General features: G+C 41.3%; 2 protein-coding genes across 3 annotated transcripts in view; one reads left to right on the forward strand and one right to left on the reverse strand.

Moving 5' to 3' along the window:
- The first annotated feature begins 3,256 nt into the window (after nucleotides 1–3,256).
- LOC138196079 (uncharacterized) lies at nucleotides 3,257–6,659 on the forward strand. 2 transcript variants are annotated; one of them, XM_069145803.1, is made up of 3 exons: nucleotides 3,257–3,308; nucleotides 3,942–4,091; nucleotides 5,387–6,659. In XM_069145803.1, the coding sequence occupies exons 2-3, from the start codon at nucleotides 3,944–3,946 to the stop codon at nucleotides 6,523–6,525; spliced, it is 1,287 nt and encodes a 428-aa protein (XP_069001904.1). In that variant the 5' UTR covers nucleotides 3,257–3,308; nucleotides 3,942–3,943; the 3' UTR covers nucleotides 6,526–6,659. The 2 variants fall into 2 exon arrangements, with proteins under 2 accessions (XP_069001904.1, XP_069001895.1); XM_069145794.1 differs by lacking the exon at nucleotides 3,257–3,308 and having other exon boundaries at nucleotides 3,839–4,091.
- A 4,478-nt stretch (nucleotides 6,660–11,137) lies between these two features.
- trim62.1 (tripartite motif containing 62, tandem duplicate 1) overlaps nucleotides 11,138–16,671 on the reverse strand; it is a 36,141-nt gene continuing 30,607 nt past the window's right edge. The window contains exon 6 of the mRNA XM_069145815.1: nucleotides 11,138–14,126. Within this exon, the coding sequence (XP_069001916.1) occupies nucleotides 13,576–14,126 (551 nt within the window). The 3' untranslated portion in view covers nucleotides 11,138–13,575. The remainder of the gene's footprint in view (nucleotides 14,127–16,671) is intronic.

The following is a 16,671-nucleotide window of genomic DNA, read 5'->3' on the forward strand; positions in this document are numbered from 1 at the left end:
CTCTCAGCAGCAGCTTGACTGCTAATATGCTCTGTGCTTAGCTCAGCAGGAGATGGCACTGCTGCCACAGCTCAGACCCAGAGAGCTTCAGCTGATGGCCAACATGTTGCCTCATCACAGCTGAAAACACGAGATACTCAAAAAGTAGCACTGACATGGTATAGCCTACTCTAATATTTGTTATAATCATTTGTATAAAAATGTTTAATAATTGGTTGATACACTCAATTACAAATTTACTTGGCATCAATTCAACTTGATGGTTGTTTTGGAGGTTATTGTCTGTGATTTTATATTATTCTACTGTATGTAATAGTATACAATAATCCACACTGATATCAATGAAAGTAAGTTCAAATTTGATCAACTGTTCATCATTTGAAAACACAAATCCTCACAGTTAAAATAGTGTAAATCATTTTAAGATACCAGAGTTGTAGCTGTGGTATGGTTGATTTTGTAAAAAGTAGTTTCTTACCTTTTTCTGTCTTCTGCAAGGACAATTATTTGTGCATACTACTGCGCACAATGCTTGCAGGATTTTTTTTTTTTTTTTATCTCTTTTTGTAAAAAAAACATTGAAAGCTGAATGTTGAAAGGTTAGTGCAGTAAAATTCAACAGTAGCATAAATTATAGCCTCCATAACCACAAAGTTGAATCCCCCTTTAACATGTTTTAACAAAAACTAAGTTTAATGGAGGTAGGATTTATTGCAGGACTATTATATTAGACAGCATTGGTGAACCTAATAAACGAGCAACTGTGTTTAACAGACCATTCAGTTTCCATCGTGGTAAGTGTCATCATCAGCAAAATAGTGGACCTGTTGTCATCCAAATTGACTTAAGGACTAATTTTATTGCACTAAAATAACTGAACTCTGAAGTCAATTGATTGTTTCAAGTGATTCTAACAAAATTCATTAACAGATGTCAGCTAATGTCTGCACTGCTGGTTTCTTTCCTGCATTGTTATTAGAATACGTGGTGTTGGCACACACGCACGCACGCGCACACACGCACGCACACACACACACACACACACACACACACACACACACACACACACACACATTCAAATAAATGCTCACATAAAATGCAAACCTCTGCAGGACTCCATCTCATATCTAATCTGTCATTAGGATTTATTTATCTGGCATTTTTTGTGAAAGAGTGTGTTACTTATTCATAAATAAGTTATTACTCTTAAGATATGTAAGAACTTGCTTTTCAAATGTCCAAGTGTGTAATTTTCACCTATATTTGTCCTAAGGAGCATCCATCTTTAGAGTCCAGCAGTAGTCTGCCAACATAGAGGGGCTTCACTTTCCTAGGTACTGCATTTCTATGTCCATGTGAGTGCACTCTCACCTAAAAACTATGGGTGACAGAGAAAACATATTCACATTCAGTATGCAAAGATACACAAGAAACGGGTATTTTTCATTGGAGAAAGTCTTATAAGCAGTGTAATTAGAGAGGAAGGGCACACATGGAAAGCAGTACTCTGTCAGACTGCAGATGGCCATTACTTGGGCTGAAAGTAAATGTGATCAGTTTACATTTGGCTTAAAAAATACTATTTATGAGATATTTCAAACCTTGTGAAGGAAAAGTAAACTGATAAATGTACAAAAACTTTAAATACACTGCTATTTAGACACAATTACAATGTTTCCAATCATTTTACGTAATTTCAAGAAATTAATTTCTCAGCTTCTTATGTGCTTAAACAAGGTCTGATGAAGCAGTTGTTGAAACCTCCAAAACCCTGGGACAATATTGTTTTTAGAAATCCAGAGACAAATCACAACCGGCATGCGGTATATTGCTTCTTCCAGCAGCATTATAGCAGAGAAAAAGTCAATAAAACATATAACAAAAGTGTGGTTTGTTGACTTTTTTTTGAATCAATAGAACACGCAGGACATGTTTCTGACATTCCTGTTTTTAACAAAGCTTCACTGGGTGGCGTTTAAACACATGAAAACTGCAGTTAACACTTAATTAAACAGGTATTTTTCATTGAGATTTGAATCTTTTTTTTTCAGGAGGCCCGTGTATGAGTACAAATAGAAAAGTATAATAAAGATGTAGACAAGGACTATTTAAACACAGAGCTACATGCATAAAAAGAGTTTTCGATCATACATGATCTTACTGAGCAGGTCAAATTTCTCTAGGAATGGCAAATATTCCGCTTCCTATTTTTCTGGTCACCTCAAGGACTTCTCGTAAACATTGGCTTTAAAGTTCAATAAATAGTTACATTTTTGACTTTTTGAAAATGTTATAAACTTCCAATCTCATCTTTTAAGCCAACATGGACCAGAAGTCCTGATGGTCGTCAGAAATGAGAATGAAAAGTAAATTTTTCTGAGCACCATCAGGACTTCTGGTCCATGTTGGCTTAAAAGCTGAGATTGGAAGTTTAACAACAACAACAACAACAACAAAAAAGTAACATCTTTCACAACTCAATCCATCTACAAGGCAAATTAAAAAACAGGTTCTCTTAGCCCATTTCGAATATGAGGCACAACTCAGGTTACAGTAAACTATCCTGTGACCTAAAATCACAATTACTGTATTTAGACATATCCATAGAACAGAGGTATTAAGGCCGTTTTCCCCCGGAAAGCCTTGTAGATAATGAATATGCAGTGGAAGTCTATTCTGTTGGTTAAAAAGGAACATCCCGTCAATAACTAAAGCAATACACGGTCATTTGTGATTCATAAACGCAAACAAGTTCAAACAGAGCATTTTTAAATCATGAATCTATTTTTCTGTACTTGATATTAAACTTGTAAACAGAATATACTGTGGCATCAGCTCCTTTACAGATATGTGAGCTACAGTCTAATCCTGCTTTATAAGACAATGTGTGGACGTGTGTGTATTTTCACGGAATCCTTTGAAATAACGTGAATTTGCATGAGTTGGGTGTAACACAGAATTGTTGGGGCACTCCCACTGAAAATTAAACATCTTCTATGTCCTTCACTAATATCAACAGGGTTTCTCTTTACACATGCACAAGTGTAACTTTGCATCTCTCACTATTTGTTGGTTGTCGGACTGGTTTTCTTGTCTGTGCAAACAGTGCCACACCTTCCGAGACTCACATGTCCTCTCACCTCCACAGGCCAGGTGCAGGGAGCACAGAGGAGTGTGTGGGGGGGAGCCGGGGGGAGGGGGAGGGACATTATCCCCGTGAGGGTGGAGCAAAGGAGGAGGTGAAGAAAGCGGATGAAGCGCTTGAAGCTCGCATAGACATGTTGCTCTGTGGGCTCCTGTGAGCACAGGTAAGAGCTAATTAACTTCATGACAGGTTTTTTTGGTTTTTACAAAAATCTAGATTTATATTTTTCTGTTACATGTTTAACGTGAATGATTTTTAAATTTCTTCTACAACCATGAGATATAGAGATGATGGTAATGTTTTTAACGGCTGAACCAGTCTGATTACAGTGTCATGGTCATGAGGTGGATTTATTTATTCCCAGTCAGGTTATAACAACACAGTCTGCGCACACAAGTCTGCTGTATTTATCACATTACTACAAGTTCCATTTGTTTACTGCAACTGTTAGAATATCACTTTTGAAATGAATTTAAATGCCATGCACGCTGACACAGGCAGACAGATGAACTTATTCCTGAGCTTCTCCATTTTAATCACTTGTAAACAGCCATCTGGTCCAAGGTTCATTACTAACGTACACAATGAAATATTGATCTGGAAGCGCATGACAGAAACATTCACTGGAAGTGGAGTGATGATTATAAAATGTGATAGAATCTGCAGAAGTATTTACCATTGTTGGGAGAGTTTACTGTCAGAAAGAGTGCCTGGCATTCCTCAGATCCCAAACCCTGAGGCAAAACAGAAAACCTGTTTTTTGATATGTGGGCTCGCATGTGTTGTTTTGTTGTAGCCATGGACGGTGTGTTGGCGAGAGCAGCGGCGTTGTGTGTATGCAAACTGGCCTGCAGTTTTCTCTTCCTGCCCTCACTGGCTGCCTCTTACAGTCCCGTCAGCTTCTGCTGCTGCTGCCTCTTGATAGTCACCGACTTCCTGGTCGCAGGTGAGGACATGACTAGGCGTACTATCTTGCTCACCACAGTGCTCAAATCCAGTGTTTTTTCTTTTTTTCTTTTCGTCAGACGAGCTGAGAATTCAGATCCTCCACTTCAATAAAAGCATCAAAACTAACAGCTCTCAGTAAAAGTCCTTCATCCACAGTTTTACTTTAAGAACGTTTTGCTGGTTATACTTAAATACCTTTACTAAAGTATCAAAGTCAATGTACTAATTATCTGAATGGCCCATTTCCTGTTGTTTAGGAGTAATTTAACTCTCCCTGAATATCTTATTTTTGATCTGACTTCCAGTGGTTTAACATCTCGCCTCTCTGCAGTGATGGTGGGTTATTGTTTGGTTATTGTTCAGACTTTTGCTAAAAAAAACCAGCAAAGGTAGTTTTGCACAACTTCAGCCTCAGCAGGTCTCAGTCGTAATAACTCAAACTACCTGTTCGGGTGTGGCTTTTAATCTTTCATAATGTATTATATCTAAATGGTCATTTTAACGCAGGTTTAGTTTGCAAAATCAAATTAAAAAATGAACTTGTAACAATATCAGTTAAACGAAGGATAGCTTCAGTGAAAGTATTAAGTTGTTCAAATAAATACTCAAGTAAATTACCTCAAAATGCAATTTACATTAAATACAGTACAGAGTAAATGTACTTTAGAAATTTTCCAACACTTAATTAAAATATATTTTAAAATGTGTGTTATTTAACACTATTAATGATACAATGGTGGACATTGTTGAGATATTTTTTACAGACAGACCTGTGGACCTGAGACAACAAATCAATTAATGGTCTGAATTAACAGCAACTAAATGATTGCCGCAAGCAACAAGTTGCAGCTTCTTAGTTTGAGGATTTGTTGCTTTTCTTTGTCTCTGTGATTGTAAACTGACTGTCTAATTAATTCAACATAAGTCATCTTTGGGTTATGGAGTGTTGTGCTAACAAAAACATGATATTTTAAGATGTCTTTTGGAACTTGTTTTTACAATTTCTTGGCATCTTACAGCCCAAACTATAACATATTATTCAAATTTATTGACGATAAAAGGAACTGTAAGTTGCAGTTCCACAAGATATAAATCCACAAGATATCCTAAGGCATGTTTTTTATTTATTCAGTAGGTGTGGGTTGAGTATCATAATGGAAATATTGGGATCCAGTGTTTTTGGAGCAGGAAAAATGGGGATAGGATTTTTAACTGATATCACTATAGTTTCTTGTCATTTTTGTTACTCTCCAATCACTTCTAACTCACTGACACTTTGTTTTGTGTTCTCAGTTTTTCTGAGTTTTCTTTGCATCTTTGAGCCCTGGCTGACTGAACTGAACCCATCAGGTGATGTCATTGCCCTGCGCTTCCTGCTCTTCCTCAGCCACATATATGGAGCGGTGTTGTTCCTGACCATCCCTCTGATCGCTGTGGAGACTCTGATCAGATGTTTGGGGCATCAGGCTGCCCTCGCTCACAGGAAACAGAGTCACGCAGTGGGCACTGATGGACAGCATTGTAATGTTGGGAAGGTAAATGTCGGGGACGAGGAGGAGGAGGAGGAGGAGGGCAGCAATAGCTCAGATGAAGATAAAGACAAGAGGGTGTCCCATATTGTCGGCTACCTCTGCTGCCTGTCAGTGTGGTTCATCGTCACTGTCGATGTCAGGTGGCAATGGAAACTGGAGGAAGTGTGGACTGCTGCCTGTTTGCATACAACCAACTCCCTTGTCAGCTGTCTGCCCAACCTGCTCAGCGACATGCCCCGCGCCATGAATCTCTGCTGGTGCATGGCCTTCCTCTTCCTCCTCCTCCTCCTCCTGACAGGCCTGCAGAGACGATACGGGGCCCCTGCACCCACGGAGAGGACGCACAGACAGAGACCTGAAGTTTACAGTAAAGGTGACGGTTGCCGGCGAGACCTCATTCCAGAGTCGTCTGCACCCTTCAAGCCTGTGAATCCTGGGACGTCGGTGTCAGAGCTAGTACTCTGTGTTGACCCAGAGAAAACAGAGAGCAGCTGCACCGTTCACAGAGCATATTCCTGGAACAGCGTGCAGATGTCGACACGTCACCATGGAGACTTTGTCCTCATCTCCCCCGAGTGTTTGTCTGGAAAGAGGGGGGGACAGGAGCACGAAAGGACAAAGAGAGGTATACCTCTGACATTTATCTCAGAGGAACACGTGGACTCGCGGCACAGCAGCCAGTGTGGGTGGCCGCAGTGGGGTTTTCCCTGCCTCAGGGTGAATGTAATGATAGGGTTCGTGAGTGCACTCTCCATTTTTGTGCTGCCTTTCCACCTCAGCGTGAATATTCTTCTGATCAGGACTATAGAGACGCTGCTGGAGCTGTGCGTCAAATCTCTAGTTTTATCTGCAGCAGACACAAGAGACACATCGAACCCTAACATTGAAAGACTTGTTTAAAACAGGACTCGTGGGAAGAAGTGGAGGCTGATTGGTGGCAGTTTGCAACAGGATTGTCAAATTAGTATTAAATTGGTGCAGACAGCAGGTCTACCTGTTGACAGGTCTACCGGTTTGAATAGAGTGTACATAAACTTTTCTGAGCAGTTATTTGCATGTGAGGAATTATATGTGGAAACTTCTGAAAGGTGATGAGGAGGCAGGTTGAGGCGTGCTTTTGATGGAGACATTAAACCTGACTGGAACAGATGGCTGGAAGGCCTTTTACTGTTCAGAGCGTTAGGATCTGCAGCTATTTGTCAACACACAGTGGGTTATAAAACAAGTTAAAGTCTGCATAAAGCTGTCTAAAAAGAAATACTGAGTAATTTGAGGGCACACCAGATTCTTTTGTTGTTGTCGTCTGTACTCTTAAATTAGTTGTTGTTTTTTTAAAGTTGTTTTTGTATTTCAAAATTCTCCAAAGTGTCTTTTATCCATAGAACCCGAGGTTGCTCAGATTGGCCTTACAGATTTCTCATTTTTACTGAATACAGGTTGGAATGTTTTTTCAACAGAAAATTTCAAAAAAAATGTATTCGGGCTTGAGCAGTTCATCGTCTCATGGGCTCTTGGTTAGGAACCACTGAACTAAACAATATAAGTGCATTTAAAGTTGCTAAAACTGGCAACACTCAACCATGCTAAATAACAACAAAAAAAAGAAAAGAAGCTGGCTTGGCTCCTTCCAAAGGTACCAAAAAGTCAATCAGCCTACCAGCGCCTTTAAATCTCACAAATGAACATCGTTTCTGTTGTTTAATGAATACAAAAACCCTGTTGGTGACTTGTTTAAGTCTCTCGTGGTTGTCGGGCACCAAGTTGGCCTACTGCTAATAACAAAAAATAGTTTGGTACATAAAACCGTGGATTAGCCTAACAGAATATACAAGGTGCCGATAAGTGAGCTTTAGAGATATTGGTCGGCAGATGTTCTTACTTTCAAACAGAAAACTGTCTCGCCATGTTTAACAGACATCCACCAGTGTGGTTAACGCTCGATACAAAAAAAAAATGCACAAGCGTATTTCCCAAAACTCTTTCTTTAAATTACAATACTTGGGGCCGGTTTCTCAAAATACAATAGTTACACTAATAGTCAGACTTCAGTTAGACTTATACATTTATTTAACTTTTGACCATTTTAAGTCGGACATGGCTGTCTGGAAAAACCGACATTAGACCTTAGCTCCTCCTGCTGCCTCCTTAACGAATTTAACAGTTACAGATATCTTACTTGGAAGAAAAATGACACAATGCAACGACACAAAAAGGAAAAACATTAAAAAAAAATAATTAAAAAAATAATAAAGATTTGGATATAATATGCAAACTGCTATCAACTTTTGAAAAACTCTTCCATGTCGTTGTTCCACAATATTACAAGCAGAAATCATGTGACGAGCCGTCATATTTGATTTCTTTTTAGCAGCTGATGTCAGGTTTTAGTTTAGCTTGGGCTACATTCATTTTTAGTTTACGTCAGACTAACCTAAGAAAATGTTGGACTAATCTCTGCAGACCAGTCAAAGAATGGTTTGTGCTCGAGGTTTATACAGCGCCTTTAAGATGATACAAATAAATATATTGTTATTGGAACTGGAGAAAATGAACGTAAGAAAACAAGCCGCTGAGCCACTCACGTGTTTACGGACGCCTCATCAAACCTGCACAGACAAGTGTGGCAGCTCAATCCCAGGTGAGCAGGGACACGTGTGAACACCAGGGGGCACTCTGGTACAACAACGACACACACAGTAACAGCGGATGTGAAGGGACTCAGGAAAAAAAAAAAAAAAAAAAAAAAAGTTTTATGTAGTCTCACCTTTGATTGAGTCACAGGTTTGCTCACTTCTTCTTTCAAAGTGTGGTTCAGAAACTTGGGAGCTCACGCTGACTTTGGCAAGATTAAAGGAGGCCACGTTCCTCTGTGTGTTTATTACAGACAAAGGTTTAATGAGTGCAGAGGCTTTGTGTGTGTTTGAGGATTGTATTTTAAATTAGGGCATGATGACATTAAGAGGAATAGTTGCTTTAAGTTTCCTCAGTCAAAGTTGTTACAATTCAGTGCAGGAGCCGTGCTGCACTGTGGTTTTTTTAAAAAAAAAAAAAGATCAAGAACTGCTGGCTATGGTAATATAAGAGTTGAGATAATTTTCTTCCTAATTGTGTTAAATTTTATTACTTTAACAAGACACCCACACGTGATTTAGCTGCTCGCAGCCAGATAACTAATCACACAGGACTTCTTTCTTTTCTGCTTTCAGTTTCTGAGGCAGGATGAAACCACATCGTATTTTGTAGATGTTGAACGGAACACATTTCATTTAATAAGGTCTGGACTGCAGTTTGTGCTTAAATCAAAGAGAGAAAATACTGGAGTCTACTAATTTAAACCAAAGAAAAATATAGGGGAAAAAAATATTAATGTACATTTAGCTGAAACTAATCGTTTATTATTTATATTATTTTACTATTGTTTGATTAGACTGAATAATTGTTTAGCCTATAAAATATCTGCATACGGTGTTTCTCGAATCCAATATGTCTTCAAAATGCTTAAGTTTGCCTCAACAACGGTGTTCAAAAGCAATAAAATAGTTCATGTAGAAGAAAATCACTATAACAAGAGAAAAGCAGGAAGCGGGCACTGTTGTGAATTTGTGCTATATAAATTACCTCAATTATTAAATATCAGAAGGGTTGGTGGACTAATCGAGAATGTTTTTTTGGTTAAGTTTTCACTTAAGAGTATGATCACTAGCCTAAAGTCCTGTTTAATTTGATATAGTACATAATCATGTACTGTATAATGATACAGATGATAAATCTGTTCATGCCACCGCCATTGTAACTACATTTCTTGTTCTTTAGCAGAAAAAAAAAATGAAATGATGACAAAAGTGAGCCCTCATTTCTGCTTTTCCCATTACTTACAAGATTAAAAAGCTTCCTCTGCCGCCTCGGGAGGGCCACATCTGACTGGAATCAGATACGGGTCTCTCAAAGGAGAGCTCTGTGACTTTCTAATGGACACTTTCCCCTCGGGTAAAACTGCCTATTACAGGATGGACACCTACTTGGATAAAAATGTTTCTAATCACAGGAGTGAGCAGAGAAAAGTACCCAGCATCAAAGCTGAAAATATGAAGCCACTTGTCCCGAGGGTCTGCTGTGAACGAATGTCACTCGGCTTCAAACCGCACAGTTTGTTGGGGGAAGAGCTGTAATCATGATGCAACTCGACTCAATTGCTTTGGAGGGTGGGATAATAAAACAGAGACGCTAAAAGTTACAACGGAAAAAAAAAAAGTACGACTTTTTGGGTTTCTGACGCAGATCCTAACTCAGAAGTTCACTTTCTATCATGATTTCAAAATATTCTGCAGTTTAACAACCCTGCACTCAGATGTTTCACAGATGGCAAATGAACAGGACGTGTTGAAGGCTGGGGCTCACTCGCAGTGAGGGAACACTGAACTCCGGCAGACGTCTTTTTTTATTCATCATGTGTCACACGCCAGAGACTCCGACGATGCCAAAATAGGGAACAGTAATGAAAAGAGTGCGCAGCCTCCCACCTCTCTGCTGGAGAGCTCGGCAGAGCTGAGAGTTTGGCACAACTCAACTAAAGTGTCTGGCATGAAACTCTCACTGAACTGGAGCAGGTATTAACAAGCAGAGGCAAGGCCTTCCTACATTTCAAATAGGATCCCTCTGCCTCCCAGATAGGTTTCATTCTGAGGGCTTCAATGCGTGACCTATGTTGATATTGTTTTCATTGTAGTGCGATCGCTCATGTTCACTCTCTTAATTACTCTCAATGAAACTTGCACCAGTATTACATCATGTGTGTCCTCTACAGCTGTGGTTCACAACGACTTTCAGCCTGTGACCCTTCAAAATGAAGTTACGTTGTCACCCCCGTTTCAAGGGTAGTTTTATGAGCCATGAGCACTTGAAGAGCGATTTTTTATCCCCAGATGGTTTTTAGCAACACTAGCAGAGACTTTTTAGATGGAAATGTCCACTAGCTTGATTTTGACTCATATCTCTGAACCACTTTTAGATTAATTACTTTGAAATTTTGTACAGACATTTGTGGTTTCCAATAGATGAAGCCATCTGTCTTTACCTGTATCTAAGCAGTCTTTCAAGCAGCTGTGGACTGAGTGTTGTTTTGAAAAGATTTAACAGGCCTGAAGAGATAATACCACCCAGTATTCATCAAGAAAAGCAATAATAAAAATGAAATGAAATAATAATTACATTAATTTTTTTTAGAGCAGATAAAAGCTATTTAAATTTGCGCGACACGGAAGCTGTTTAACACCACATACTGACTGTGAAGTTTAAGATCGACATCGAATAGCACTTGTTTTTTGAACGCCATTATAAAATTCATTCATTCATTCAGTCTATACTGCCACACAGTGAGGTATACAGATTTATAGATTCCCTGAGGTGAGGTATCAGAAATTATATCGTGCGAGAAAACAACTGCATTCATTTGCTGCTCTCCAGCATTAGCGTTGATGCACATTGAAGTCGAGACAAACTTAACGAAACCGTCTGATTTTCGCAGTCATTTATTGGACATTAAAACATTTTCCACAAACCTCCAGCAGCAAAAGCGCACTGGAGTGTGTTCACACAATGATGGGTGCACAGCGGCCATCATCAAAAGACACAATAATCATTATAATCAGTAAAAGTGTCATAGTCATCATCGTTACTCTCATTTTTAACCGTAAGCATCACCATCACCAGTAACCCAGCACCACCTCACAATAATCTCCTTCTTAATATTCAAACAGAAAGTTTTAATGGAGCAGACCGCACTGAGGTCTGCCACGCAGCAAACCCGGGGTCAAATGTTGCTTTAACCTGCATCAAGCAGCAGCTGCGTGTGAATTATTTTGTAGACATAAAAACTACCGAATACTAAAGCGATTGTCTGAACCGTATGTTGCTCTTTATTATTCTCACACATTACTAAATACACCCACAGAGCAGGTTCACGGAGTTGTCTGGACACATTTGGCTGGAAAATGAGCTGCGCCAGGTGTCGCTCAGGACCATTTATTCCGTCCGAATAACTCGCAGGCTCCTGCTGATCTGTGCAAGTTAAAACAAACACCAGGAATAATTTGCAGATGCTCACAATTTGACCCCAGTTTGCAGCGTACTGCACGTTAAGGAATCACTTCCAACAAAAACGAGGGCACTGCCCTGATTTTCTTTTAAAATGGACAACACAGACGACACGCATACAAATGCAAAGATGTACAGTGGCGAAGGAAGGTCAAAGTTTTTTTTTTTTTTTTTTTTTCCCTCTGTGAATTTCCAAGGAAGAAAAACCTGCCGAGTTCTACTTGATCCCAAAGTATTTTTGAAATGAACACTAGGGCATTGCACGTGTTTGTTTGGAGGGCCGGACGGGCTTAATCAACCACAACCAAAGCTGAACCAGGACGTCCAAAACATCCCCTCCTCCCCCGCCCCCCCCCCCCCCCAACCACACACATCTCTCGGTATGTTGGACTTGGCTGAAGGACAAGAGCCTCTTAGAGCAGATTCTGCAGGACTTGTGTACAACTCATGATAAACAAGAGCACTTTAGGCACGAGGAGCGAGAACACAAACATGACTGAGCCTCAGAGGATTTATCAGCGGTTTCATCATTGCGTAACGCAGCAGCAGCCTTGGGAACGCCAGTTGCGGAGAAATAACATATTTACTGCTTGTCCATTCATCACCATTTGCAATTCCCCAAAATATAACGGCTCAAAATCATTTCCATAAATGATGTGATTTGAAATAAGAAAGAACAGTTGGTCTCTTGTAGTCTCTTTTGACTCCTCAGATTTTCACATCTGAAATGTTCTGCTTTTACAACCAGAGGTCTCTGCCTCATACAATTACACGCTAGGATTTAATATTCATTTTCTATCGAGACAAAGGGATCAAACATCATGACAGGAAGCAGAAATGTATTTAAATCCAACACTTAAATGGACAAAAAAAAAAAAAAAAAAAAAAAAAACACGGGTGCAGTGTTAAAAACATGAGCCAGCACGATGAGAGACTTACTCCTTTTTACCCTTGATGCTTTATATACAAGTCTGACAATCCTTACTCCACCAATAGCAGCATGTTTCTGCACAACCTCCCCCCCCTCTAAACAGACCTTCCGCTGGGCAGCGGGTAGCCCACTCCTCGTTCGTTCGTTCAGTGTTTTAGGTGATGCGGATAATCGCTGGTGCACAAAGAACGGGAGCTTTCCTCGCAACGCTAAAGACTGCACAGACACGTGTGGATGTGACCGGCAGGAGAAAACTAAGGTCGCAGTCTCACAAAGAAGTGGAAAGGGCCAAAAGGCTCGACGGGTTCGGAGTGGACCGCCGGCCGACCGAAAGCCGAAACGGGAGCAGAGTGCTGTCGATCACGGTCCACAAACAAAGCTAAGCCGACTGTACAGCACAGAGAGGACGAATGACCGGCCTTCACTGTCCACTTGTTTGGACAGAGCGAGGGGGACGGCGAGTGTGACGAGCCTGTCGCTTTCATCCGGAGAGCAGCGGCCCCTGGGAGTGTGCAAGGTAGGTCTTAAGACAGTTACTTTAAAAAGGGAGGATCACTTTTTCTTTTTTTTTTTTTTTCTTCCATTGCTGCCACAGACCCCAGAGGAGCCCGGGGGGGGGGGGGGGGGGGGTCCCCTCGCCTCCATTTAGTGTCATCTTTTCAATTCAAAATGCAAAATCAGGCTGAAGTGCAGGCTGTCACTGTGTGGTCGTTTCAAGTGAAGGGGAAAAAAAAAAAGAAAAGTAACAGCGCAAGTTTTAAGAGCAACATCGAGCACGAATTCCTAACAGTTAACTGAAAGAGAGAAACATTTCAAACACCCTATTAAACATTTTTAATTTCTTAAACATCTTTTGAAACACACGAGCGCTCTGACGGGTGAATCCGGATGAATCCGTCAGAGCCGAGCACAGACGTGTCGAGCTCCTAAAGGCGTACAGTGTTGATGCGCAGTGGCTGCACATTCTTGCCGTTAGCGTGACTCTGACCGGGGCTGAAGTAGGGGAAGACCTTGGCGGGGAATTTCTCCCGGTAGGTGTAGAGCCAGGACATGTCCTCCGCGTTATAGAAGATGAGCAGGCCTTTGTGGTAGTCCAGGTACACCCCCACCTTCTCCAGCTTGCTCTTGACGTTGAGGCGGGTCCAGGGCTCGGTGCAGGCGCTGTACTGGTTCCCGTCGTGCATGACGATGCAGTAGAAGCCGCGGCTCGGCTGGATCTGGATGCTGCCCTTGCGACTGACCGTCTCGTGGGCCACGCCGATCATCCACTGCGTCTTCTCGGACACCATGACTTCCCAGTAGTGAACGCCCGACACGAAGCCTTCTGCGCCCAGAACGGACACCTCCACGTCAAAGCGGCGAGGGGAGTCCTGCAGGGGCTGCGGATGGAGATTGCCGTAGGCCACGATGGTGCAGTCGTCTGAGAGAATCAGTCTTTGGTGGGCTGTGATGGGGTCGAGGGTCAACGCTGCCGGCACTGAGGAACAAAACAAAACGGAAGGCGAGGGAAGAGACGCTTTTTACACCGATAGTGACTTTACTTTAGATTGAACACCTTAGAGAGAACAGCGGTCCAGATCTGAACGGGTTAGTCATAGATACGAATATAAGAAACCCCCCCCCCCCCCCCCCCCCAAAAAAAAACAAAACAAAACAAAAAAAAACCCCAAACACATCAGTATGTTTTGACTCAGCTTGGCCAAACAGAAAAGTGAGGACAGCAGTGTCATTCTCTGCATCTCATTTATCGGTGTCATGCAGCTGCAGTGTGAAAGGTTTTATGCCGAGGCAGTAAGTAAATACCATCCAGGCTCACTTTACAGGAGAGGTGGGGTCGAGGTGATGAATGGATCTCTGAAATGCTCCCACGGATTTGGTCACAAACTGCCGTCTGGTTAGGAAACGTGCACCGATGGCTGCTTCGGTTTTATTCGACCAAATTTTGATACACGGTACAGCACTGTGCATAAAATATTTTAGATTCTTATCCACCGGGAAGGCCTTTGATCAGTCCCAAATTTATTCTGCAGCACAACAACGACCCCAAACATAAACATATAAATACATCAAGACCCATCTTCAGCAATGAGAGGAACAAGGAGTCCGAGCCCGACAGAGCCTTGACCTCAACATCGTGGAGTCAGTCCGGGACTGCATGAAGAAACAGGCAGGAGAGTCTTTTTTTTTTTTTTTTTTTTTTTTTTAAGTCACAGTGCCGATAAAACTTTGTATGTATCTAAAGTTATTTGATAAATCAAAACAATTCATGGAGTGATTTTTGGGAAACAGCGGAAGTATTTTTGACATCTGACTCACAGAACAGAAACACTTCAGTTTTAGCCCCATCGACTACGATGGGAAACAAAACTCAGTTAATCAACTATTAAAAATCAACTAACCAAATAACAAAACTCCGCTGCAATCTTGTACGGTACATTCTGCTGTCAGTGAGCTGTCCTGTACCTTCAGTACTGCTGGCAAGCCGATTGCACTCCAAGACACCACTGGAGGTAGGTGAGAAAATATTGTTTTATATTTTGAGTATTTATATACGCTCACTCAAAATATAAAACAATATTTCAGTACTGCCACAGTTCGAGGAGGTAATCAAAGTCATGCCCTGTGGTAAAAGATGACTGATGGCTTGTTATTATACGGCAAATCCAACAGCTACTTTCTTATTTCAGGAAAATGAAACGTGTGCAACGTGTGTGTGTGTGTGTGTGTGTGTGTGTGTGACTGCGAGTGCACCATCATTTATTTTTTATAATCTGTTTTTTTTTTATCATTATGTGCAAAACCTTCTAAGTCTAGTGCTCTCCTAAGTTCGATAAGGTGGCTCAGTTTGAGCAACATGAGACCACGCCAGGAGTGCAAACAATACAGTGAAGCAGTAATTACAGCGATGGGAGGAGCAGCTTCAGATCAGGCTTACAGGCCTGGAGGAGGAGGAGGAGGAGGAGGAGGAAGAGGAGGAGGAGGAAGAGGCCGCTTCTCGGTGCAGTTATGTGGTTTTTGGGAGGATCTGCAAGTTGTTAGGGAAGCATATGAGGCTAAACAATAAAGGCTTGATCCTTTGCTTTCTTTTAAAAGGAGATTCAGGAAAGAGTGGGAAAGGCATTTATATCTAGTCCCTCTGTATTAATATGAGCCGGGATAAACGGAGGTGAAGTGTCTGGAGGACGGCCAGTGGACAGGAAAATGCCTTCTCCAGTGTTTGTTACAATCTGGCCATTAAAATTTCATCACCTGAATGCCTCTTTGTGTAAGATGAAAAAAAAAAACATGGAGGCGTACACACGTCGGAGCAGGTTCCATTTCTTCTGCTGAACATGAGACGGAAGGGGGGGGACAAACCAAAAACAACAGCACAGCTCTCCGGTAGTTATTCCCGCTAACCCGTCAGTGACAGCGAGCAATGAGGGATGATGGGAGGAATGTCTTTGTTGCATCTCTGGCAACTGCTGGTGATGGATCGTAACCAATTGTTCCATTTGGCAGCCAGTCAAGGGAGGCCAAGAAACCGCCTGGCCTCCCCTCAGCCGGCAGCAGGCTGAAATGGAAGAATTGATTGAGGGAGTTAAAATATCCCGGCCACATTATTTTAAGTAATCTTCTGTAAGAGAGTGATGGCTGTGGGGCGGAGGGAGCGGAGCTCGTCTGAAGGACATTACCACCTTTCCAGGTCAGATCGCCAACAAAAGAAGGAAGCTCAGAAGCATCGCAGCATTATCAATGCTGGTACACTCCATACAATTATATTATTAACTTGATATGCTACGATTAGTCGATTAATCAATTAGCTGATTAACAGGAAATGAACAGCCAAATCTTTGATAACTGATTGATCGTTTTGAGTCATTTTTTGGGATAAAAACAAAACTTAAATGTGAATATTTTCTGGTTCCCTTCGTTGTCCATGATGATAAACAGATCATCTTTTGGTTTTGAACTGTTGGTCTGAACAAAACAAGACATATTAAGCGGCACATTTGGGGAAACGCTGGTCAACCAAACAGCTA

The sequence above is a fragment of the Embiotoca jacksoni genome, unplaced genomic scaffold, assembly GCF_022577435.1.
Source record: "Embiotoca jacksoni isolate LCO1_2020_lvr unplaced genomic scaffold, fEmbJac1.0.p SCAF_1, whole genome shotgun sequence".
Classification (NCBI taxonomy): domain Eukaryota; kingdom Metazoa; phylum Chordata; class Actinopteri; family Embiotocidae; genus Embiotoca; species Embiotoca jacksoni.